Raw genomic sequence first — 25765 nt, 5'->3', positions numbered from 1 at the left:
TACATTGTTGCTGTAGTGGTGGAAGCTCAGGTAGTTGACCATTGGACCTCTGAGCAATAAAGCCACACCTGTAAATGGTCATGAGCGAAAGGACCGAAACGGAGCATTTCATGAATTTGACGCGTGCAGGCTCAGACAGGGTGGCAAAGCCAGTTTTACATAAACAAGCTGTTGAGCTGCATCAGTGAAGTTTGAGTCACACTAGTATAACTTGCATTGTAGGTTATTAGAAACGAGACAGTGTTTTTATAAAACCGCAGGTCTCGTTTTATTTTTAGACTCACTTTGAGCTTTTAAAACTTCCTAACCAAATTCCTTAACTTAATATGTTAGTTAGAAATGATCAGTTTTACTGATTTCACCTATTTCCAAAAAAGGCAATAATTCAGTTTTTCTCATTTTAAACTTAAATATTTGCCTGATTACAATGAAAAACAACCCTTAAATTGAAACTCGCCCTCCCGTTACCAGCAGCTTGATTTAATATCATATTCCTCTCAAGTTACCGTGACCTGAAATGAACCCGGCCTCATTTTGACTGCATGAAACTACAGATTTAAATCAGCTCGGCTGGAAGTGCCACACCGTCCCCCCTCACAAAGCCTCTGCAGTTGGTCTGTTTGTGATGGAGACTTGCTCATTTTCATTCCCTAATTGAGTGATGGTTTTCCTGCAGGGAGCCTCCAGTGTCGAGCCTCTGTGAGAACATACTAATGCAAATTGATGCAAATGATGTCCATGTAAATTAGCCACGCGACCACCTTCTGGCTTTTGTTCTTAAGGGACAGAGAAGTGGGTGTGTGCTCGTATTCATCTCTGTTGTTTTAAGGCTACACATGCACTCAATACTGTCTACTCCAGCTTCACTGCATGACGACTACCATATATTAGGATGCAGTAGTCTAAAGCTAAAATCCAATTTTTGATCTCTTCCTCCTCAAAAACCCAGATATAGTTTGATTATTTTTAGTGTTACAGCTTTATTTGATAGCAGGCGTGAAGGAGTTCACTGTGAGGGCAAGTGGGTGGCAGCAAAATTTGTGCTTTACTGTGAAGCTCACAGGAGTAAAAGTGGCTTTCATCCTTTGAAAACAACTCAATGTAGCACTTCCTCTTATGGTTAACAGAGAAATTCATGAAATGGAGGTTGAATAAGGACATGTAGTAAAAAAAACAAAAAAAACAAAACACTTCCACTGTCTTGTGTACATTTCCGTAGTTAAATAAAACGTGTATCTGTTTTAGTTACTGAATTACAGCTATTGCACTTTGGTACATCTTTTCATCTGACTGCTACTTTTTAATCTCTTGGCTTCCTCCCTTTGTTTTTCTCAATATGGAAAAAATGAAGTGTGTGCTTATTAATGGAATGAGCTCTCCAGCTTATCTTATCCACTTGAAGGGGAAAAAAACCAAAAAAAGACCATATTTAGAGGTCAGATATTTTGGGAGAGCAGTCCTGCTTCAGCAGTCGGCTGACGTGTACGTTACAGTAAAAATTACAGCTTTTTCTGTCTGAAATTGTTTGTGGCACAGAATGAAAATAGCTCTAAAGTGTATCTTGTGGACAAAACAAAGTAAATGTTGATCTTTTCAGACTCAAAAGAATCCTGACATTGTGGTTTTATTATAGCGTATGAAGTCCTTCAAGTCAGAACGAGTCGGACTGGCTTATTCACAGCCTTCCAGTAATTTCTTTATTAAACAAAGTTTAATAAATTCTTCAAACACCTAAAATCATTCCAGTTGTAGTTTGCATATGCTTAACTTTATAAAGATGGAGCAATGACAAAAACAACACGTGACTTTCTGACTAACACGGGAGGATGGTTCTCCTGTAACTGTCCTGATTTATTACAGTTTTACATTAACAGACTCATTAAAGGAAACTGAAAGCACATGGTCAGTGTGCTGAAGTAAGGAAGAGGTGCAATTTATGACACATTAGGGTATTTTCTCAGCAGTTGTTGTGGAAGACTGATCTAACTGAAGAATGCTGCAGTTTTGTTAAAGTCAGAAATAAGATGTTTGTTTTTCTTTTTTTGTTAAATCCTCACTTGGCTCGTGTGTTTCTAGACTATTGGTCAAATAAAATGAACAACATTTAGGAAATGTTTCTGTGGTAATGTGTCAGTCTTTGAATGCAGTCTGTGTTGTCTTTGCTATGTTAATAAAACATCTTGTTCAAACTTTTTGCCTTTTTCTTTCCCTCTTCTTCTGACTGCCTGTTCTTCTTTATCTCCTTCTGATTCGGTGACTTGTCGCGCCTCCTCCCTCTGTCAGCTGTAGCCGTCGGGGGGGATGGGCAATTGTTGGCCCATTCATAAACAGATGCTGTCTATAGGGTCTATGTGTGCTCTCCAGGAGGGCCCCCACCATGCCTCGCCGCTGCTGCTGTTGTTATTGAACCTAGAGCCATCTGCTGAAGCACTTGATGGTTAGAAATAAGTGAAGGAAGGAGGGGGGGGGGAGTGTGGGAGCAGAGAGGAAGGGGTTGTGGGTGAAGATGGGAGCAAACACAAAACCCCCCTCAAAATCCATAAGTCAGTTAACTTGATTAGAAAAGGTTAGAGTAGACAATTGATTTCATTTAAATGTGCTGAAAAGAAAAGTTCAGGAGAAGTCTCACATTTAGGATTTGAAGTTGTCATGTACAAGAGCAATACATGCCGTTCAGACTAGTGTAATTCCACACCAGCCTCTAAAACACTCAACACTGTGTGCATGTCATGAAGATGTTATACAGATCAGATTCTGCTCCCAGCAGTAGCAGTGTTTGCCACAGAATCGGTCTCAGTAGTAGCGCGGCTGGGTGCATGTGCGCCCACACTTTCATACATTAAATAACACCATATAGCCTATACGTGGCAAGAGTAAATAAAGGAGAAGGAACCAGTCACATCTCCAATGAGTGTGTCGTCGTATGGAAAAGCTCCAGCGCCAACGTGTTGGACCGCATCTGGGGAAGGTAGACAGTTTGGTTTGCAGTCTCAGAAAGCTACAGCAGAGCAGTACCAGTTTCTGCTGCAGCTTCTGGTTAGAGCGGCCCAGGCTCCCAGTAGGACGCTACAGTCAGCAACTGCAGTGTAAGACCATGGCATTGGAATACGTCCAACCATGGGACACAAGACTGGAAGGTGGTGGTGGCTGGTTAGCAGTCACTGAACTATCATATCTATCGATCGATCTATCTATCGGCTTGGCTTCACTGTAAATGTGACATACTTTAACTGAAAATCTACCATTTTAAATGTTTGTTTGTTTTTTAGTAAACCTGGTGATTTAATGCTTTTTAAATTATTTTACAGATTTCACTTTTTTTTTTTAAATTTGCGATTAAATCGGAAACGAGGTGCCAAACTATATTGTATATCAATGCATCTGTCTTGTTTGTGTGTGCCCGTCTGTGTAAAGCGGAGGTAAGTGCTGTGCGCTAATCTCATTATTGGATTAGACTGAAGCCTGTAGCTTTCTCCTGCGGCCTAAATGGCACACCCACCAGGGCCAGTGCTGCTTAACTTAACACTCTCTGAGCAGGAAACCAGGATGACTACAAAACTACAACACAAACTATACTAATTAAAAGATGTCCCAACATCAGGGTTTCTATTTTTGATGATTCTTTTGAAGTGATATAAAACTAAGGATGACAGTTTTGTTATTTGTACATTTGGGAACCCGGGATTATAGGTTTTTGTGTAATAAAATAACCCTTTTTTGTGTTAAATAAATCATTGACAGAGAAACAATGTCTTTTGTTGTCCACAGGGAACACACCCACAGAGGGAAGAACAGTGGATGGAAGAGAGAGAGAGACGGAGAGTGTGAAAAGGAAGGAGGATAAGGTACAGGACTGGACAAAAGGTGAGGCGTGGTGTCAGGAATTCTTTCCTTTTTAAAAAAAAATTGATTTCAAAATAAAAATAACCAAAACCAGCTGATAATTTATTTACATTCATTTGTATAAAGGATATCTGTAAAATTACGAGACACTTCCACTGAAAGTATTGCAGTTTCCCACTGCCGGGCCAATTTGTGTTGATTTGATATTGCAGAAGTACGTTCTCTGTTAGGAGCCCATGTGTGATTTATCAGTGCCTGCTTCTTCTGAAAGCTCGCATAGAGCCATTTCTCTGTATTGAGCAATGTGCCATTAAAAAGAAGCAAGCTCTCTGTGCTCAATAGGCAAATTTTTCCTAAGCACCCAATGCAATTATGCGTAGTATGATTGATATTGCATATCAACAGAATTCTACTTCAGGTAGTAGAAAAGGTTCACCATAAACTTAATAGTTTCACAACCCCGAGTGCTGCAGTTCTGTGTGGTTGTGGTTGTCTCCTGTCAGGAGATAATAGAAATAAGCAAATATCAGCTTAGACAAGATCTAACCCACTTGTTGTTCATTTCTAAAATTGTTTCAAAGTTAATAATTAAATTTCAGCCTTATTTCCCCTACATTTCCCTGCCTGCTTTGGGTTCTAAAGGTTTTTCTGTCCTTGCTGTGTAGTGCTTTACTCCAGTGACAGTGCTGGTGTACTTTGACTTGTGACGTCGGTGTGTTTTCCATTTGAATTGCTTTTAGTTTCCACTGACTCCTGTTAGCACGGTTCTACTACTGTTACAAGTAAAACTACTGTCATGGCTACTGTAGGCAGGAAGTTTGATAGTGTCAGTCTCTGACCTTGACTATGTCTTTCAGTGCGTCTCTCTCTATTAGTTTTCACTCCCCTCTGCCATCCTGGATATGTAGTTCCCTCTGTTTCTTGGTATAGTAGATGCAGTACTAAATAATCTAGTTCAGAATTTAAGCTCTGTAATGACATGCTCTGTAAAAGTGCCGCCACTTGTTGTTCCTAAATAAAGGCCATGCGTTGATGACACAGAGAGGGGGGACGTTGCCTTGCTGTAACTGGAGTCTGTAGGAGGACTGGCCCTGACTCGCCAGGTTAATCACCAAATATCAGGGGTGTAACTTCGCTGAAATGACAATATAAATGACATGGTCTTGTGTTATAGTTCTGTGTATGTGTGTTGTGAAGCTAAATATAGATTGTACTATTTTGTAATGGTTAGGGGAAAATAGCTTGGGTAGTGCCTTTATGTAATGTTATGCTAATTAGCCATGTGCTCATGTTGCTTGGGCTAATTGTGTGTAACCCTGTGTTTAGTGGTTTGACTGCGTACCTTAAGCACTTTCCAGTTCTCATGGCAGGCTTTTTACTGCATATATAGATTTTCTTTTTTTTTTTTTTTAAGTATGCCACCCACAACAGTGGTTTTTGGTTCCCCCCCCCAAAAAAAAAATCACCAGTACTGTAACTAAATGTTTTTAACCAGATTTACTGAGGCTTAAATACATTTTGGTTTATAATGCAGCCAAAAATATATAGGCTAACAGTTTTTTTTTGTTTTTTTTTTTAAATTAACTAAATATGAACTAGTCGTGTTTGCATGTCTGGTGGCTCCCAAAGGCCCGTTTTAACTCTGGAAAAACCCTGTGTAATAATCGACATGAAAATGTAACCAGATGCTAGTGCAGTATTGTAATTGGTATGATTAAGCCCATGATTGCTCTTTGGTATATCACAATGGCTGCTGTTGCACCAGATGGACAAAGATCCTACAGTTTCAGAACACTGCAGGAGTTTAGTTTTGAGACACAACTTGGCACAAGATGACAAAGCAAATCATGCCGAGCTTCCAGAAGACTGAAGAAAGTCTCCTCGCTGCCGAGGTTCAAACACAAGCTTGAAAGGGAAAATCAAACACTGTTGACTAATTTTATGCTGTTTGTAGTGTAGATAAAACCTGGGTGTGGGTGGATATGTTAGAGTAAAATCAATTGGATGACTAAATTATGGACAAAATGACTGAGTCATATGCAAAACCTGAAGCTGTTGCTTTTAGTTGGCTGTTGGTCTGACCTTGATGAGAGTGGGTGCCCCTCCAAACTCCTCCCAAAGTTGAAGTACTAGTGGTGGATTGTGACGACTGTCCTTATCTGCTTCTGCACACACTCCTGCTGCACATGGCAATCTCACACACATGTTGTTTTGAAAAAGAGATGGACGAACACGACTCAGTCACATCTGCACTTATTTGCTCAGTCCTTCTCATGCTCACCTCACATCTGTCATGCTTACCTTACGCCAAATGGGAGAATTGAAGCAGGAAAGATGCAGATCGCTCGCTTGCATTCGCTGGGTCTCTAGGCTATTTATTAACAAAGGGCTGTTGGGAGTTGAGAGACAAGGGCATGTGCTCCCAGCACTGGCGTCATCTTGCTTGGACAAGCCCAGAGGAATTGGGAGTGTTTTGAAGAATGTTGCCACGACAACAGGGTCTTCCCTAACAGAAGAGTTTTGAGCTCCAGGAAATTTGGGAGGATTTCACCTGAAAATAATCCTTGAACACAGATTTCAAATGGAAAATAATTTTCCAGGCTGTAATAATGCACTTTGTAGTGTTTATGTTACATCTGCTGTTAAACAAGAAGATGAATGAAATTATCGTTCTGTAATCAAATCTCAGCTCGTTGTATCTGATAATGCAGAGCATGCCTGGGACACTGAACACCACTCAAAGCTCAGGAGTAATGATCTCTATCGACCCTTTTCAGCCATACTAATTCTAAAGAGTGAAAGAGACTTGTGCTCATATCTTAACCTCTCGTGACCCGAGCACTTGTTTGGTTTGCATTTTCATCTCTATTGTATATTTGTGATTGGTTGGACCGCAAATATATAAACTACTATATCTTTAAGTAGGTAGTCTTTGTTTTGGTATGTAGTTGTTGGACACTTAAAAGTATGTCCTCGTATGGGGGGACAATTGCTTTATTTTAGAAGAAAACAATAAGGTCAGCATTGCTTAATAATGTATAAGATGCAGAAAATCCAGAATGTCATGTCCCCACATGAGGATGCACGGTCTCAAGGGGTTGTTGCTTCCAAAGAAAAATATCTGCTGGAGAGATGCATGCCCATCAGCGAGGTCACAGATGATGTCACAGCTCAGATAGCTGCTAGTCTGTCATGTTTGATAAAAGCAAATATCAAATGAGCTATAGGGCTGCCACAAACGATTACTTTGATAGTCGACTAGTCACCGATTATTTTTGCGATTAGTCGACTAATCAGATCATCATCCATTGGACGTACAGCGTACAGCTTATTGCACCAGCAGCATCTGGTCTTATATAACTATCATTAGCTTACAGCTTGAAGTGTTTGTGCTAACTAAAAATAAAGACAAGATGGTAGTTTATTAATTTTTAATGAAATTTGCAGATTGTTTCGGTGAAGTTTAATAAACTCCTTGCTATCTAAAATATAACAGGACACCGGAGTATATTCTCCAGCGTCTCACACTTCTGAAAATCAGCTGTCTGCTTGACAGTTTTAGCTGTGCAAAAACTATAACTTTAATCTCAGCCAAACCGATTTACTCAGGAACAAATAAAATACTAAAGAAAGCCAAACAATAACATTTTTAAGTTATCTAAGTGACTTATATATATGTTTAACCTGACTAGCGAAAGACGGCGGTGGGTTTGAAAACGATTTGCCGGGAGTCCGGTGTTCTCACGGCTCTAGTTAGCCTTGCCCCCGCCTAGCTAACGAGCTAGTGGGTAACAGACGTCTCCGAAAACGTCGGAGCGCTTTTGAAAATATGCGGTGTCTTGATAAACTGAGCAGATATTTGAGGTTTACACAGCTACATTCTCGCCTGAAAATATGTTAAACGTTTATTTTGTGACCCAGAAAGAATAATAAGAGTAAAGTTAAAACTACTAGCTGCCGCCATTGTTGACAACTGCGCTGGGCTGCGCTATGAATTCTGGGACACAGCTTCTTCTTCTTCGGGGTTTAACGGCAGCTGGCATCCTTGTACATGCAGTGCTGCCATCTTCTGTTTCAGTCCGTTATTACACTCTTAAATCCTACTACTCATTCCTGCGTCCTTTGTGATCTTACAAAGCTTCAAACGATGCGTCGACTATTAAATTAGTCGTCGACGATTTTAATAGTCGACATAATCGTGACTAGTCGACTAATCGTGGCAGCCCTAATGAGCTAATGATATACACTGGCAGAATTGCTTAAGTAAAGCCTTTAGTGCATCTCAAGTTATTAACACTAGACAAAGCTATATAGTTGAATCCATCCTGCAATGTATATCTACCTGTGTGTATCTCTCCCGCCACCCTCTTAGTGCAACTATTAATATCTTTTATTTCTGAGGGCCTGTTGTGCTTTACTGGGATACAGATGATGTTTAAAAAATGTGTCCGCTTTTGGCAGCAAAGCACCATGCTTCAAATAGATTTGCAGTTGCATAGCAACAGCAGGACACATGAAGAGGGCCTTTAGTTAAAAGAAATGTTGAGCTGACAGTCGCTCAAGAGTCAAATTAAACGCAGAGCAGTCATCTAAAAAAACTATGCGTTCAGGCTAATAAACGTCTCTAACATGTCAGAAAATGCAGAACTTTGGCGGTGACTTAACGTTTAGGTCTTCCAGAATTTCACAACCAGTTAAACGTTTTACATGTTACAGGAAAACTTTTTTTATTAGTTTTAGATTTATACTATCCCATCTGCAGTTTAACAATTTGGGATTAAACAGAAGACTTTCGAATAGCATCAGATTCATTACCATGTGTTGCTTTTTTTTTTTTTTTTTTTTTTTTTTTTTTTTTTTTAAAGGAAAAAAAAAAGAACAAAAGCAGGCTTTTAAATATTCAGATGTCCCTTGGCTTTAATCCCCTTCTCCTTCATGTTTTAAATGTATTTGCGTTAATTGGTAAATTTTGCTGATCTTCTCCATTCAAGGCCTCATTGTCTCTTTCACATTGTTTAATTTGACTCTGTCTGTGAAGCAGCAAATGTGTTCACTGTGCTCGATTCATGTGCCGCTGAATTGAGGAAGTTACTTATACATGTTAGAAGCTGCAGCTGCATTCCTGGCCCATCAGCCTCAGTGACAGGTCTCTGCCTCTCAAATTTCACTTCTCTTATCTTTTGTTTTCTCCTCCTTACCGTTGAGGGGAAAAAAAGGTTTTCATTGTATTATTCAGTTCCTTCTAATCCTGTATCTTGTCCCTAAACTCTCCTCCCCTCTTAACTTTCTGTCTGTAAGGTGATAGCAGCACTTAAGTTGATGCCAACTCCAGGGGCCCCTACAAAAGCCTTACTCAAATGGAAGCAAATAGGAACAAACTGTACTTGATGTTCTGAGCAGCAGCAGTAACAAAGCTTATACACCTCGGTGATGCTGACGTTTTGTTTTTTGCAGTAAAAATAAAACTGGGTACATTGGGAAAAGGCCATTTTAATAAGTGAAAACTGCAAGTTTAGAAAATTACTTGGCATTAAAGGGTTTGGATTTAGAGGCATGCATATATTCATCTACAGATCTTTTAGATGTAAAGTCAGAAAGTATTACACAATAGTAAAGGCGCCTCACCAGTTTCTCCCAGTAATTATTTGTAACTGGAACCAACTAAGTTTAAACCCAGTCATGATGGTGGTTTTTTATTTTTATTAACATAACACAGACTCAAATGTTGGAATGGTACCAAGATCCCTACTAATGTTACATCTGTTAAATTTGACAGTATAAACATCGGCTGTAGCCACCATGACCTCACCCATTATCTTATAAAGTTGTGTTTTGAAGACTGGAGATAAGTTTCTACTGTTACTATCCTTGTCTTTTGAAAATGGATATGACGAAGAGGAGGGAGGGGTGGGGGGTGGGGGGGGTTCTGACTGCTAAATTAGCAGGTCAGTGTGCGGATTCACAAACATACACCAGGTAATCCTCCTTCCTGTAAAAATACTATAGAACAGTTTTTATATAGGTAGAGTTATGCCTGAATTATGCTTTAGTAGGAAATCGACGCTGTGATATATGATGTATCTGGACACCCCTCTCAATCTTAAGCTGTAAATTTCCACACCAATCGGTCGTTGCGAACTGCGCTGACCTGAAGTACAGTTGCATTTCTCGGGAAGTCCTTATGATTTTATGTGGAGGGTTAAGATGCTTCCGGTTAAATTCCGGATTATGAAGTAGATTTTCCGCTGAAGGATAATTCAGGCATTAGAAACCTTGTTTCTTCTATAAACTTCTATAGCGCTGGGAGTTATTTTGCAATCTCTGGCATCGCCCCCTGGTGACCTTAAAAAAGAATGAAAGGTTGAGCCGCTTTTCACATGTGGAAGCTTCGGGCGTCTTTTATACATTCATCTGGTTACATTATGTTATCTTGAGAATTTATACAACATTAGTCATTGCAGCTATTCGCCTCAACAATGTAGCTGATTTCAAAACTGTGTGAGCTGTCTCAAAGAAAATGGCGAGGTGCATTTCAGAAAAACACAAAGTGCTTTCATACCTTACACAGATAAGTAGGTAGGCTTTGTCAGAGTATATCTAAGCGTGTGTGGACACCAAAAGCTGGGCACATGTTGGCACACATGAACAACACTGTGGATAATCTGATGAAAAGTTGAGTAATTTATATATAAATATATTTATAAATGGATATATAGATAAAATATTGTTCTAGTAGCTCAGTTAGTGATGTTCAATGTCATTAATTTGGATTTCACTGCCTTATAAGGATATAAGCGGTTTTCCCTGCATACCTGCTTTGAAGCAGATGCTTCGGAGTTGACAGAGGTCTTTCCATGTAGGAAGGTTGAGCCAAGACTCTGGGAAGTAAACAGCTCAGTTTGCTGGAAGGATCTTGCACTTTGAGTGCCGTGGCTGCCGGAGGGAGCAGGTCTATTCCACAGTAAAGGCTCTGTATTTCTGCTCTGTCTTGTTTTGTTTAACTTTGTTCTCTCTTTTGGATAGCGCTCTCTCTTTAAAATATTTTTGTGTCACTTTCCTGGGAAAGGAGAAGGGAAAGAGTTTTAGTAATCATGATATCATTGTTGTATGTGTTTTTGATTGGTTCCAGAGGGTGCTTAAGCAGCTTCTGGCAGGGTGTATGTCTAGATGCTGGCTGTGTGCCCAGTTTAAACTAGTGAGCTGAGAGTTAATAAAGGTGGGATTAAGCCTCTAAGTGTTTCTGGTCAGCGTGTTGTCTCAGAACACTGGTTGCTGGTCTGGTTGAATCTTTTTCCTGGTGTGAATTGCTGTAGGATGCATCTTATTTGAAGTTATTCTCGCCACAAAAAGCACCCCAGCTGCCAGTGAATACTTAAATTGTAAAAACGTATTTCCATTGCTTCAATTTTGCCAGCGCATTTGCTCGTGTGCACACATGGGTTTGTTTGTTCTTTTATCATGTTGGCTTGTGAACAGACTGGTTGCTATTTGAACTGGAGATTTATAAATAGACCTGTATACTGCTTGCAGCAGGCAGAAAGCTGACGCACTCTATCCTGCACCAAGAAAAAGGTCAGGAGACTCGCACAAACACTTTACTTATTCCTGTCAAATGCACTGGGCCTTTTTCAATGAAGGTTGCCTATGTCACTCTCCCCTTTGTTGATTTGTGGCTTTATTTGTATCCCCATATCTCAATGTATAGTGTTGCATTTGTCCCTTTACTCGTCCTTTTGCTTTGCTCGAGGTAAGAGGTTTTCCTTGCCTTGGTGTCCTAGTGCAGAGCTGCTTTAAGCTTGTTGTATAACCCTAATCTAGTCTTCCCTGTAGATGTTCACCCTACCCCGCCCTTCACCAAGAGAAGGTGGGTGTGTGTGTGTGTGTGTCTGTGTCTGTCTGCTTATTGCTAGTGGATTTCTGACTAACCTGGCTGACTCCACCTGCTCCATAGTCTCTCGACAGGAGAAAGGATAATGCCATCTTCATATGTTAGTGACACAGAATCCAAACAAAGTAGTCTTCATTCAATCCCTTAAGTAAATACAGTGGCTCAGGGAAAGTGGTAGCCACCATGTTTCCTTTACAGCTGTGCTTGACCAAAACGATACCTCTTGAGGCTTTGACTGTAGGAGCAGTGGATTTCTGGTAGTTATCATGTGCCTTAAGCATGTTGTGGTTTAGTGGTTGGTAGGCATGGGAATCGAGAACAGGTTCTTGTAGAAAACCGGTTCCCAGAAAATAGCGATGCAGTCTAGAGATACGGACACTTATTTTTATTGCACAACAGGACAAGATAAATGATGGAGTGGAAAACTGCATCCCGGACAGAAACGACCGCATTATGCTGCTAACACAAGTTTAGTTCTTTGTAAGCATCTGCCAAGCATGCTAACACTAAGCTAGCCAAAAACCCAGAGAAAGGTCTTAGAGATGTGTCTTCAAGGATTTTTGTTGGTGTATGTGGGGGGTTGGAGCCTCAGGTTTATATTGTTAAATGGTGAATATGAGATGATGTGTTTCAGTAATTTTACAGAGTAACGTGAAAGTAATGTAACGAGTAGTGTAACTAATTGCTTTTGTCTGGGAGTAAATAAATAAAAAAAACTTTTTACTTTCAAGAAAAGTGTTCTGTGTAATATGTGTAAAAATTACTTTTGAGTAATGACTCCATCACTGATCACAAAAAGAAGTAGCTCAACAAACATGCACAAACATTTGACCCACAACATGCAAATATCGTGCATGAATTTCTTTATTGCTGCTTTGCAATGGTGGTTACTCTCAAAAAAGAGCCGATGAGAATCCAATGGCAATCAAAAATAGATATCGATATAAAATCTGAATGACTAATTTATCATATCAATATATTGATAATCGGTTCCCATCCCTACCAGTTGCTGACAGAGTCTTTTTGAAATGATTTAAAATGGATATATCCTGTAGCATTCACACATTTTTCTCTCTCCTCTTCTCTCTTTCTGTTCCTGCAGTGCCAGAGCATACCAAGTCAAGACAGAGTCCTTATTCTACTCAACCTCCCCCCTTTTCCCCTCCCCACACATAGCATACACGCACACGTACAGTCCTCAGCGATGCCAAGGGGGGCTGATCAGCCTGCTGCCCGCTCTGACAAGCCCTGCCTCTTCACCTCAGACCCTTGAGGCTGTGCTCTCTGAGCTCTGACGTTTGACCTCCCCTGTTTCGACCTGGGATCCAGAGGTCACCTGTTCTCCAGTCAGCCCGGGGACGCCCTCCTGCCCAGCCAGGTGTCACAGCCACCAGCGGCACTTATAGGTAACCTGTGAAGAGAAGGAAAAGGGAACAGATGTCACTTGCTTAACACACAAGAACATTGTCTTTTAAATAAAGCAAGAAAACGATTATGCTGTTATATTTAAATGGCACTGAACATTAACATGTAGGTATGTCCTCGCTCATAGCTCCTGATGTCTTAGCTCTTGTTCTGCCAAAGTGAGGATTTGTGAAATTTGTATGAGGCTATACTTGATTCACAGTGGCAGCTGTCCTCATCTGCATCCAAAATGATGGTTCATTTCTAAAAAATGGTTATAATCCAACAAAAATGTATGTTATAAGATTATTTGTTGCTACTTAGAGGTCGGCAGTCATTCTGTTACCAGCGCTAAAAGGAAAAGATCCTGAGTATTATTTTATAAAAAAAAATTGCTTATCTTTGTTAAGATGCCGAATGGGGAGTTTTAATTGGGTTTTTAATTCCTTTGAGCTGGATAACCACCTTTACCTGCTAACTTAGATTCAGAAAACAGCATCTCACCACTAAACCCTCTGCACTTGTCTTACTTTAAGCTCTTACTTTCACGCTCTCGTTTTCTTTTGTCTTTGCTTGTCTCTTTTCTTTTTTTCCTTTTTTTGCCATGACTGTTTCTAACATTTTCTCTGCTCTGTTTTCTGCCCCTCAGCCTTTTTGACAGTCTTTCCTCTGTTTCCAGGCATGGCTCCCATTCGGGATTCCGTCAGCCACTCCCCTAATCAAACAGGTGACTACACATGGTCTTCTTTGATACTCTGTCTTCTGCAATTCAGTCCTCCTTCAAGTACCTTCTTTAGTCTCTGAGCAATCATCAGATGAGTTAGACTCAGTCTGACTTGACCTTGGCTGATAATTTTATTTCTGACATACGAGAGACAGAGAGAGATGAATGAGAGAGAAAGTGGGTGTCAAAGGGTGGAAAAGAAGACTTGGCAAGCAAATGCGATAAGCAGCGAGAGCTGGCAACCATTTTATGTGTGAGAGACTTTTAAGTTGGGACCAAGTGGGCAGCCGTTTGGTTAAAGAGACTCGCACGTTACCAGGTTAGGTTCAGGCATCTGGTGAAGAAACATGGCTAGAAAAGGGCAGCTGCTGTTTTAAATGAAGAATGTTGTAAGCTCTGATTCAGATTGTAAAACGGTGCCTTGTTGAGCCGATGCCGTAGCCTGGTACGTAGCCGTAGTCTGTGGTAGCCTGGTTGTGGCTGTCTAAATAAAATTTTCCTTTGATACTTCTTTGCACAGTAAAGTTACTTTCTGTTGCTTTTCCACTCACATCTGAGACTCAATGGGTGTTTGTACAGAAACCTGTATCGCATTGTTCTATGCAGTCTAATTTTAGAAACATGCCAGGTCTAATTTTATTTTTTTATTATATTTTGGGTGAGAAAAGGGTTTAAAAGTCTGAATAATTTAAGTTGCCACCACTTCATTTCCTTTGCCAACTGCTCCCCTCTTTCTTCCTCCGTATTTCCTTTTTTCACACTTTGTTGCCGTCTCCCCTATTCCCTCCATCACTTCTCTCCTGCTGATGCTCATCCTCCACCTCACTGAATCCAAGTTTTATTGCTTTGGCACGCTTTTGGGTCCTGCTGTGGTTACAAAATGGTGGCAGCTGTGTCCAAGCTCAGCCCTGGCAGTGAGCACATCCAGAACAGTAGGGCAGCTGAAGCTTGGAGGGAAATTAAAATAAATAAAATATATATATATATAGGCAACTTTGAGGGATTTAATTATCCTCAGTTTTTTAAATTTGGTAAATGTTACTAATGTTGTGTTTTTAACTTTATTTTTTCCGTGTTCAAACAATATCTTCTGTTTCCAATCTCTCACCAGGTCTGGATCATCCTGGCTTGGATTCGCAGTATGAGCCTCCCCCCTGGTCGTCTGGCTCTCCCTGCAGCAGTGACGGCAACAGCAACTGGGGCAAAGCCCTAGTAGACGGAAGCACCGACACCCCCAATAACCCTTCTTCAACCAGCTCTTCCGTCTGGCCTCCCTCATCTTTTTCTTGCTCATCCTCTTCTTCCTCTTCTGGCTGTGGATCAGGATCAGACCCCGAGTCGGCATCAGAATGCATGGACGCAGACTCTAGTTCCTCAATCGGCTCAGAGAGGAATCTTGCTGCTACAACAGTGATGATGATGTCAGCAAATGCTTCTTCGTCATCTGCAACTTCTTCCCCCACCTCTTCTTTGGGGAATGCTGCCATGATGGTCAGCGTTTCAATGAACGGAGATGGCAATGGCAACAGTCATCAGGTGGTTGGCGCAGGTATGGAAACCATCAGCAGTGCAAATAATGGAAATAACATGTCTGAGCCCTCACAGTACTCCATGGCTGGGTCCAACAGTATTGGCAGCAATAACATGAGCAACCACAACAACAAGCTTGTCAATAACGGTGGTGTATGGGGCACCCCTTCAGGCAGCAATGTGATCCCCACTGGCGGAAGCACCCCCTGCATCAATGGAGGGTTAAACCCAAACACTTTAAACCCAAATGCCAACCATGGTGCCTGGCCACAAAATTCAATCCCAAATCCAGCATCCCAGGGCCAACGGCCTCCACAGGCTCAGGGGATAGGTTCCAAACTAGGTATGGCTCCCCAGCAGGCCCCCTTGCTGGGCTGGGGCGGCATGGCAGCTCCAGACAACAGCAGTATGATGCAAGACACCGAGGTGAATAATGGTACATTAAGCAGCAACAGTGGAAATGGTGGCCTAAAGCCTACCAACCTTAACACTGAATCCAATGGACCAAATAACACTATCACAATGAATACTACTACTACTACTACTAATGCCACAATGACCTCTAGTCCACCAAACTCTACCGCCTCACCCCAACTCAGCGGGGATTGTTCTTGGGGTTCCATTGGAGGAGGGACCGGGGGTCCGCTGGCCAATGGAAACCCCTCGTCAGCACCCCAGCACCCCCAAGGAGAACTGGGGGGCAGTGGGGCATTCGGTACGCCTTGGGGCGCAGCTACCTACCCTGTAGACAAGGGCCCCCCAAATGCAGACACTGTGAACCCCCAAATCCCCTCTACTGCTGCTTATAAGAGTAATAATAACCACAATAACACTGGGGCCCCACGCTGGGACCAGGGGCCCTCCAACACCCCAAACCAGCCTCAGAGCAACTTGTCCTGTGGCATTGGCTCAAATCAAATCCTTGGCTCTACAGGCCAAACAGCAGGAAATGGAAACCAAACGACGATGGGGCCCCCAGCAGCAATACCTCGCCCCTGGGGGAGCAGTGCGTCCTTGTCCTCATCGTCGTCTTCCACAACGCCTAGTAACAACCCTTCAGATGCTGGAAGTCACAAAGGAAGCTCTTCTAACAATGGCTGGAAAAGCCTGGAGGATGACGCCATGGGAATGGGAGGAGCAGTGGGAGGCAGTGGAAGCCATGGCTTGGGGAGTGTCACAGGAGGCTGGGGTCGCTCTGGGGGAAGCGAGGGAAGCGGTGAGAGCTCCGGAGGCCGTTCTAGCTCAGACAGAGAGAGCATCCAGACAAAGGGGGGAAGGAGCAGAAAAAGTCCCAATCCTGCATCAGTACTATCACTTCTGGTCCGGGCTGAAGTGGACCCGAGGGTCCTGTCCAACACTGGATGGGGACAGACGCCCATACGGCAGAACACTGCCTGGGATGTCAATTCTCCAAATAACAATCAGAACCAGGGCACCAGGGGAGATGAAAGAAAGCTTAGCAGTGGAAGCTCCGGCTGGGGCAAAACGACACCGGCAGCTCCCTCCCAGACATCTGGAGGTAATTTGCATGAATTTTTAAAATAAAAATAAATAAATAAATCTTATTAAGAATAAAATTAGATAATACAAGGACAGAAAGTGATGCATCTTTCCTGTATTTGCAGGCTGGGGTGGTGGGCCAGGCAGCTCAGGCATAGATACAGGAAGTTCTGGCAGGGGAGAGCAGAAACCAACTTCTGGCTGGGACAGCAAAAGCCCACTGAATGGAGGAGCTGGGCATAGCGGCTGGGATGATGGAGCCAGCTGCAAGGGTAATAACAGCAGCAGCAACACCTGGAGCAACAACATTAACAAAGATGACAGGTAATTGATCAAATTAAATAAATATACAAGAAAGAGAGCGAGGGAGCTTCAAAGCTTGGCATATTTTTAAAGGCTTCAGGTAAACCCATGTTTTTGTTTTAGATCCAGTACCTGGAGTAATACCTCCAAACCACAGCAGGGCTGGGGTTCCAGCAGTGCAAATGTAAGTGACACCTGGGGTGCCAGTGGAGAAACCACCAGACCAAGCTCCAACAGCCACTGGGGAGAGCCCCAAAAAGGCGCAGGCTCAGTAGGTTGGGATAGCGACAGTGACCGGTCTGGTTCTGGATGTTGGAGCGAGCCGAGCCGTACCAACACCAGCAGCAGTAACACCTGGGTGGGGAGCGGTGGATCAAATACTCCAGACGTGAGCACTCCAAATCCAGGCTCCACCTGGGGAGAGCCAGTCCTCAAACCCAAACCTCAGAGTACCACTCAGGGCTGGGCTGAGCCATCGAAGAACAACACTGCAGCCCAGAACTGGGGTGAGCCCAATCCTAAGCCCTCTAACGAGTGGGGAAAAGGTCCTGAATCCAACATGTCCAGAGGCAGTCAAGGTCAAAACAAGCCCACAGGTAGTTATCGCATCTAATGCTAACTTTGGAAGAGACTTGACGCTGTTTAGAAAAGACTTTTCAGTGGGAGGACCAGAAGTTGATTACTCACTCATTTATTCGTATCACAGGCTGGCTGGGAGGCCCCATGCCCACAGTAGGTCAGAAGGAGGAAGTGTCGACTGGGTGGGAAGAGCCTTCTCCAGAGTCCATCCGCCGAAAAATGGAGATCGATGATGGAACTGCAGCTTGGGGAGACCCAGGTAGACACTCACTTTACAGCAAGTTTGCCCAACCCGCTGGGTTCAAGGCTATAATTGATGACTAATTACTTTTGATTTTTAGATTTATATTTCACCTTTTAAAAGTGTTTAACTTCTCTTGTTTGTGATCAGTCTTTTCATCAAACCTCACATCTAACTGTAGTTTTTCTGTTTTTGACACTATCCTAACCTGGACCTAAAAGCTCAAGTAAAAACACAAAATCCAAGTAAGAAAGTTGTTTGTTTGTTTTTTACTGTAATAACCATAAGCATGTTTATCTGTTTTTATGACTTGAAATTCAAATATAAACAGTAAATTTCAACAACTTGTGTACAAATTTTGCAAATAACAAAATTCAATGCAACTATTTGCATTAAATTGCAGGCAGTGTCTCAGGCATTTGTTGTTGTGTACAACTATTTACAAAACAACCAGGTGTCAAAAAAACATGCCACACAAGTTATTTGTGCCACTCCAAAAGAAACATTTCCCATCCAGTTCCAGGGTGTGTCTTATCTTCAATCTGCCTTTGGTGGCTTTTTGGCAAGCATCTGTGACATTTAGTAGTCGCCTCATTGTTTTGACGCACAACAAAATCAAACAAGTAGACTACACACCAAGCACAGAACATGCACACTAACTGTACACTCCAGACACTCAAAATGTCACAAATCTCACATTTCAACACTCGAAATCGATATGGCTCTTTTGCTCCCACACCTTTCTCTTCTTCCTAAACAACCAAATGCCATGTTGTTGCCATGGGAATTATTTGCCGCAAGTCTGGTTTTACTTGGTCTGTCAGCACAATTTAAACTGATTTATAGTTTCAAGTCTGCACTTTTGACACAAGTTGAAACGGAGACTTTAGCTTTGTTTCCACTTAAAAAAATAAAATAATAAATGCAGCTGATAAAATTGTATTTATTTTCCCTCCTAGGCAAATACAGCGGTGGGTCTGTCAACATGTGGAACAGGACTGGTCAACCAGACCAGGAAGCTGTGGGCCCCTCCCCTCAGCACCAGTCCCACCCAACCCACATGTCAATGCAGCATGTTAACCAGGACAAAAGCTCCGGTTCTGGTAGGTTGGATAATGTTTGCACACCATATGAATACTCACGCACAGTTGTGGCTTTTACATTCCTGACTGTGAGAACAGGAAAGGACTGTGCATAGAAGAATGCATGCACGTGCCCAGACAACATTAAAACAGGTGGAAACATCGGTACACCACAGACTCGCACTTTTTCATTGTGTCGTCTATTCACACAAAAATGTGGTTTGCCAGGTTACAGCATATATTATTAATCACATATTCCACTTTATTTTAGCCAGAGTGGAAACTTATCATCAAAATGTGCAAATTCTTGCACAGATTGTCTTTGAGTTTTTAAAAAAATATATTAATGTGATTTAACACCTACGTCAGGAGCCTGGGGCAGTATTTAAAATGGTAGAAGTGCAAACCTCGTCATGGAGTCTGTAAGAGAGGAACAAGGCTAACCCAGACTCTCATTAAGATGGATAGAAGAAGTCCTAAAAGGGTTGAGAAAGTGCAAGCAAAGCCAGTGTAAATACACGCGCTCACAAATATATACAAAGGCATACACCAATTTACACAGAAGCATGGCTGGAGACCAAACACGTACAGTCATTCCCTCCCATTTTCCCTACAGTGTTGTCTGTGTTGAAGGCTTTTTGAAAAGCCAGTTGAGTCATCCCTTTGGAATGCTAAGAGCATCGATTTTTCTCTTCTCTCATTCGCCTTTTTTTTCCCCTTCCCTCCCCCCTCCTCCTCTTCTTGTTCACCCGCCAATTGTGCTTGCTATAGAAACGCAGGCTTTTGATGGGTTTCAGGAAAAGAGAGTTAGAGAGACCGTGAGTAGCACAGGAGATGGTCTGCTGACTTGGAAATAGGACAGGTTCCAATGTGAGATGGGAAAACTAAAACGAGTAGGAGAGCTATTCTATGGAAGGGGCCGGAGGAGGAGAAAAGGAGGGGGCTGTTTAGGGTTATTCAAGGTTTCTGGTTTAGTGAGCTAACTGGAGGCGCTAAGTGGATGTCTGGAAAGGGTGGGACCCTCTCCCTAGCTACTGCATTGAGAAAATTAATTTATGGGTCTTGATTCATCTTAATTTCAGTTATTACCTAGTGAAGTAAAAAGTCTGGGTCACTTAAAGGAAATGATCAATAAATGTAGCTAAATTAGACTTTCATGGTGTTGCAAAATGTACGTGTAATCAAACAAAAACAGATGCTCAGGCTTATTCATACACACTTGCAAACACACACTGGTTAAAATTTCCTCTGAGTCCTTGTATCAGCTGATGCACTCAAGTGGACAGGGATGGAGTGATAGATTGGGGGTTATTGATTGGCAGTTTGTGTGTATTTGTGTGATGTGCTTGTTTGTGGCTACATGTATCTACCTGTTTGTGTCAGTCTGTCCTCTTGTGTGTGTATACGTGCATATGTGATGAACAAGCCAAGTCAGATGCAGGACATCAGTGCCAGAGGCCACCCCATGATCTGTCCTATTTTTACAGGGAGGTATCCCTGGCATCTCCCCAAACGTCTCCTGTGCAGGGAGAAAGTAACGGGCCTGGGTGGTCGGCTGTAACAAGAGCCTTTTGAACTCATACGTGCCCTTTCTTGAGCATGCATTCTGTTACATTTCAAAGGGTATAATGTCCTGCAATGACACGTGCATATCCACAAGCGTGGAAGAAAAACACTGCTTACATAAGTGAGTGGATATAGGGTTCCCCAGGGAGTGTTGCTCTAAGCTCTGGTCTCCAGTTTCAGCTAAGTGGGGAGAAATCTATATGAATTGCAACATTATCGTACATTTGGAAAACAGGTTGGGTCTTGCCACCTTTAATGTGATGCAGCCCACTTTCCCACTGGCCTAACATTGGAATTGTACAAATGTTAAATAGTGTTTAAGTACATCAAGTAGATTGAACCACAGAAACTGTACCCTCATAGTGATCATCTCATTTGTTCCTTCAGGTTGGGGTGAGCCATACCCCCAACAGAAGGAATCCGCATCATGGGGGGAGCCTAGTGCTGCTCCGCCTGTGACTGTGGACAACGGGACGTCTGCCTGGGGAAAGCCCAATGACAAGAGCTACAGTTGGGGTGACGGCAGGGATAGCAGGGAGTCTGGGTCAGGATGGGGCAGTCAGCATAAGTCTGGTATGTGCACAAAGCAAACCCTACAAACATCTGATTGCAACATCTGTAGATAATAAGCAGTCTGGTGTGACTAAAGTGTGGCAGAAAAGAGGTGAATTTACTTGCTAGTAATCTATTTCTACATCTCCCTCCCTTCATGATAGCTCCAGGTCCCAAGCGCATGGACACATGGTGTAGTGACGAGATGGGAAATAGCTGGGACCAGGAAGAGGAAGTGGAGATCGGCATGTGGAGCAACAATCAACAGGACAGCAGATCCCATGACCAAGTCACCTGGAACTACAAGCATAAAAGCTCTACTAAGGTACATTTATCTCATCTTTGCACTTTTTTCTATTTGAAATGAGGCCATTTAATAAAGGGATGGAGTCTTCTTTATTTATTAGAAGTTTTTAAAGCCGTCCTAACAGTGCTCCCCTCTGTCCACTCTGTTTCAGATGAACAAACCAGTCAACAAACAGGATGATCCCTGGATGAAACCCTTCATCGGCCAGTTCAGCAGCATGAACTTCTCTGTAAATATTATTAATCATTCAGTTAAATATTCCCTGTGTTTGTGTCCCTCTAGCACACACGGAGCTATTGATAACTTTCTTAATGAAAGTAGTGTTTCGGAAGCAAAAACAGAAGCTGTAAGTACAGAGGAAAGCTTTCTATTCACTATGAGACACTCGTTAAGTTAGTTTTCCACCAGATGACTAGGGCTGTGCGATATGACCAAAATCTCATATCCCGATATAACAATTCTATCGTCCCGATAACGATATAAATCACAAAAATGTAACATTTTCTGTAAATTCTGTGAATCTCGGGCAGCTCGACTTGTGGGAAGTGTTTCCAGCTGGGCGTCATGTAGCTGGAGTCGAGTGTTTTAACCGATGCATGAAACTATACATTTTTAGACATAAGTTGTAAAGGCCGCTGTTTTCTTTGTGATTATTTATTACACAGCCTGTTCTAACGTTTGAGTTTAAGGTTTATTTTTTAGCACCTGGCGGCTCTTTTTTAATTCTCATCCGTAAATAATCTGCTCTTTCACATGATTCAGTTTATTTTGAAAAGTCTCAACAGGATCTTGAGCTTTATTGTGAAAGATTTATGTGGAACATAAACAAGCGGACACGCGATGCTGTTACCGTTGTTGTTGCTAACCACAACGCATAAAAACAGGCGCTTGTCCGTCCGTAGTGTGGTTATATAAAATACAGAGAAAGAAAGAACTTAAATGAATAGAGCCACTACAGTGACCATCAAAACGATGAAAAAATATTGCCGTAAACAGTTTATTTTGCGACACCACGAAACAAACGATAGCGTAAAATGAAACAATAGACGCTTTTATATCGTCATCCGATATATATCGTTACATCGAACAGCCCTACAGATGACTCATGTCTACGTTAAAGCATGCTGAAGTGTTTGGTTTTTCAAATGTAATAAGCCCTGATTCAAAGAATGCAAGATTTATGCTGTTCCGTCTCCGTAATCACATTTTCTTGGCTTCGTTCTTGCAGAGGGACTCCCCTGATGACTCCATTAAGACTGGAGCAGGGATGGTGCAGGACAAGCGTATGGACATGGGCAGTATTGGGGACTTCAATGGAGTTATGGGGAAGAATTCTGGGTCTCGGCACCACCTCCACAAGGACTCCACCATGGATCGCAGTTCTTACTATGACAAGGTATGGAGAAGCATGAGCGGAGTTACATGTACAAGGTGTATTCTTTCCGGAGCTGTGCTGTATATGCAGGCTTGAGGTAAATAACTGATTCTCATAAAGGGCAATGTCTTAGTCTGCTGTTATGGTGGGGTAGGTGTAGAATGAAGTGTGCCTCTGGCTGTACAGTGCCTCACAGTGGGGGTTTTAATGCAGTGCAGCTTGCTGGTCTAAAACTAGTGTTTTATTTCACTCTTTCCTCATCATGTTGTATCATTATCACTAGAAGCAAGCACATGTCAGTACAAACTGTTCCGGCTCAGTTTGGCTTGCTGCGTTTCCTTTAGCACAGTGTGCTCCTTCTTATTAACTCTTATTTCATCCTGCTATCTCGTTTCTACCATCACGTCCTTATTTTTAGCTTCTCATTCTTCTCGTACCTCTTTTGCTCCCCACACTGTCCACTCCCTGCAATTATTTCCTTCATTTCCACACATTTGATTCTTTCCTCGACCTTCAACTTGTCTTTGGTTTTGAAAAAAAAAAATTAACTTTCTTCTTTTTCTTCCCTCTTTGTGCTTCTTTTGCTGCTGGTGTGCTTCCTGTCCCTGTGTGCTTACCGTCCATCTGCTGTGCACCTGGCCTTGCTTCTGCAGCTTTCACCCTCTGCTTACGATATCCCAGCTTCTGATGAACTCTCCTCCAATCAAAGCATGAGCCTTTCCCCCTCCAATTCTGCTCAGTCTGTCTCTTGTCTCAATTCTGGGCCGTCTGCTTCCCACTCTAGTTCTGGGGCTGCTGGGCAGGTGAGTGGAGAAGAATGAAGAGAGAGTTGTCTTGAGACGTTAGAAATTCCCTGTTTGATATGAAGATTTTTCACTTGATGCGAAGAAAGAATTAAATCAGTGATTTTTCCCCTGCTCACATGGGTAATACCAAAGCTTTGCCATTATTTTTAGGTAGGGGCAAGACTACCGGTGGCAGTCTTCCCTTTGAGCAGCAAAGAATACAAAGCTGTGTTTCCACCAGAAAAGTGTACACAGAGCACTGCTGGGGGGTTAATGATGCTCTGTTCTCCCGCAGTACTGCTTATGGTGTGGGACAGCTGTGTGATGAAGTCCTAACCTAAGACATCAGAGAGAGAGAGATGATTGGGGGGTGATCAAACTTTTTCAGGCAGTTATGGTTAAGAAAATGCCGACAGCAGGCTGCTTTATTAGTAACTTTAACGATATTAGCCTGTTTAGAAATTATGTTTATCCACAGCATGGGCTCTATTTATGCCTGGAATAATTCAACAACCGTGGTAATAGTGGTGGAGAATTCCCACTTTAACTCTGCTCCAGAGAAACTGATGTTGGCTCTGAGCCTCATCCATAAAAATAGCTCTCTTTTTGTAATGGTGTGCCCTCTAGTGGACGTCATGGGATATTCAAATGGTGGGGGAGGTTTTTTGTTTGTTTTCTTTCTTATGGCAAGTTTTGACTGCACACAAGCGTCTAACCTTGTGTGGTTCATTCTCATTGTTTGTCAGGGTTGTTTCTACACTGTTTTACATTTTTCTTCTTTGTTGTTTTGTCTCCCCCCCCCGATTAGAATGTAAACCCAATGTTGGGCGGCAACACCGTAGCACAGGGCCGAGGTGGCCCCCAGTCCCAGCCCCCTCCTCAACCCAGTCTTCGTAATCAAGTGCCTCCACCCATCCTGCCCGCTCAGGTACCCCACATAAAAATAAAACGCACAAAAGGTCACACTCAGAGTGAGTTCTTGTCTCTGTTACTCCTGATTGTTTTCCAACACTCAGTCCCAAATTGTTGTTGTTGTTCAGGTTCCTTCATCCCTGTTGAAGTACCCGGGAGGCAATGGCGGTCTGAACCCTCTGTTTGGCCCTCAGCAGATGGCTGTTCTCAACCAGCTGTCACAGCTAAACCAGATCAACCAGATCAACCAATTACAGGTGAATACCGGCGGAAAAGAAGTGTATAGCTTTAGATTTTTATTTCTAGTTTTTACATGAAAACAACATGACAGAAATGGAGCCATAATTCCTAACTGTAACATTAACAACACGATGGGTTTACATTATTCTATTTCTCTGCAGCGTCTTCTCCTCCAGCAGCAACAGCAGAAGGTTCAAAGCCAGAGACCCATGCCTATGGGACGTCAGACTGAACAGGTGTGTGTCTGAGTGCTACTAAATTGCACTCGTTGTCCCAGTGGTCTTAGCTCCTTGGTTGCTTTCTCTAACCGTGCACCTTGTGTCCTTAGACACGTCCAATTGGTTCCTCTCCATCACCGATGCAGCCACCACGACACATGGACCCCTCGCTGCTGAAGCCGGCCGCGCCCCTCAAGCCGTACCTGGATAACTACATGTCCCACAGCACCCCTGAGATGCTGAAGGATGCTGCCACTCTTGGATCCTTCAGCAACTTCCCTTTAAGTAAGTCAACTGCTACTGCTGTTATTACAGATTAGGCACCCTAATCATAAACTAGTTTGACTGGGTGGAGAAGTGAGGTGATACTTTTTATTTGACACTTAAGACCTCAGATTTGTAAGAAGATGATCATGAGCAGGATAGATCTTGGGGATTACATTTTAGTTTTACCTTTTAAAATATGCAGAGAGTTCTTGATTATCTGTTGACATGTACTCTTCTGTCCTGTTTCTCAGACTTGAATTCTAACCTGAATGTACCCCTGGACATGGGTGTTGGTGGTGGTAGTGGTGGTGGAGTGAGCTATAAAGAGCCACCCCAGTCCAGACTGAAGAAACTTTGGGCTACCGACCCTCCGGAGCAGACCAGCAAACCTGGTACAGACAAAGCATTTAGTTTGTCACACTGCATGCTGTGGTATTGTTTGGCTTTCT

At 42.5% G+C, this 25765-nt stretch overlaps 1 protein-coding gene across 8 annotated transcripts in view; it reads left to right on the top strand.

Moving 5' to 3' along the window:
* The window catches only part of LOC146575823 (trinucleotide repeat-containing gene 6A protein-like), a 38641-nt gene that overhangs the window by 6247 nt on the left and 6629 nt on the right, over positions 1-25765 (top strand). The window contains exons 3-21 of one of the 8 annotated variants that reach the window (XM_085270707.1): positions 3769-3864; positions 12834-13137; positions 13815-13862; positions 14971-16908; positions 17015-17213; positions 17316-17788; positions 17899-18030; positions 18234-18257; positions 18972-19115; positions 21048-21233; positions 21377-21537; positions 21671-21865; positions 22748-22915; positions 23548-23697; positions 24488-24607; positions 24720-24848; positions 24993-25067; positions 25160-25334; positions 25568-25708. In XM_085270707.1, coding sequence (XP_085126833.1) covers positions 13817-13862; positions 14971-16908; positions 17015-17213; positions 17316-17788; positions 17899-18030; positions 18234-18257; positions 18972-19115; positions 21048-21233; positions 21377-21537; positions 21671-21865; positions 22748-22915; positions 23548-23697; positions 24488-24607; positions 24720-24848; positions 24993-25067; positions 25160-25334; positions 25568-25708 — 4456 coding nt within the window. In that variant the 5' untranslated portion in view covers positions 3769-3864; positions 12834-13137; positions 13815-13816. The remainder of the gene's footprint in view (positions 1-3768; positions 3865-12833; positions 13138-13814; positions 13863-14970; positions 16909-17014; positions 17214-17315; positions 17789-17898; positions 18031-18233; positions 18258-18971; positions 19116-21047; positions 21234-21376; positions 21538-21670; positions 21866-22747; positions 22916-23547; positions 23698-24487; positions 24608-24719; positions 24849-24992; positions 25068-25159; positions 25335-25567; positions 25709-25765) is intronic. The other 7 variants (XM_085270709.1, XM_085270713.1, XM_085270715.1 and 4 more) reach the window with 7 other exon arrangements.

Source organism: Mchenga conophoros, linkage group LG4 (genome assembly GCF_057382185.1).
Source record: "Mchenga conophoros isolate Kocher_MC1m ecotype Shallow Benthic linkage group LG4, M_conophoros_male_GT1.1, whole genome shotgun sequence".
NCBI classification, from domain to species: Eukaryota; Metazoa; Chordata; class Actinopteri; order Cichliformes; family Cichlidae; genus Mchenga; species Mchenga conophoros.
This window is presented reverse-complemented; position numbering and strand designations above follow the sequence as displayed.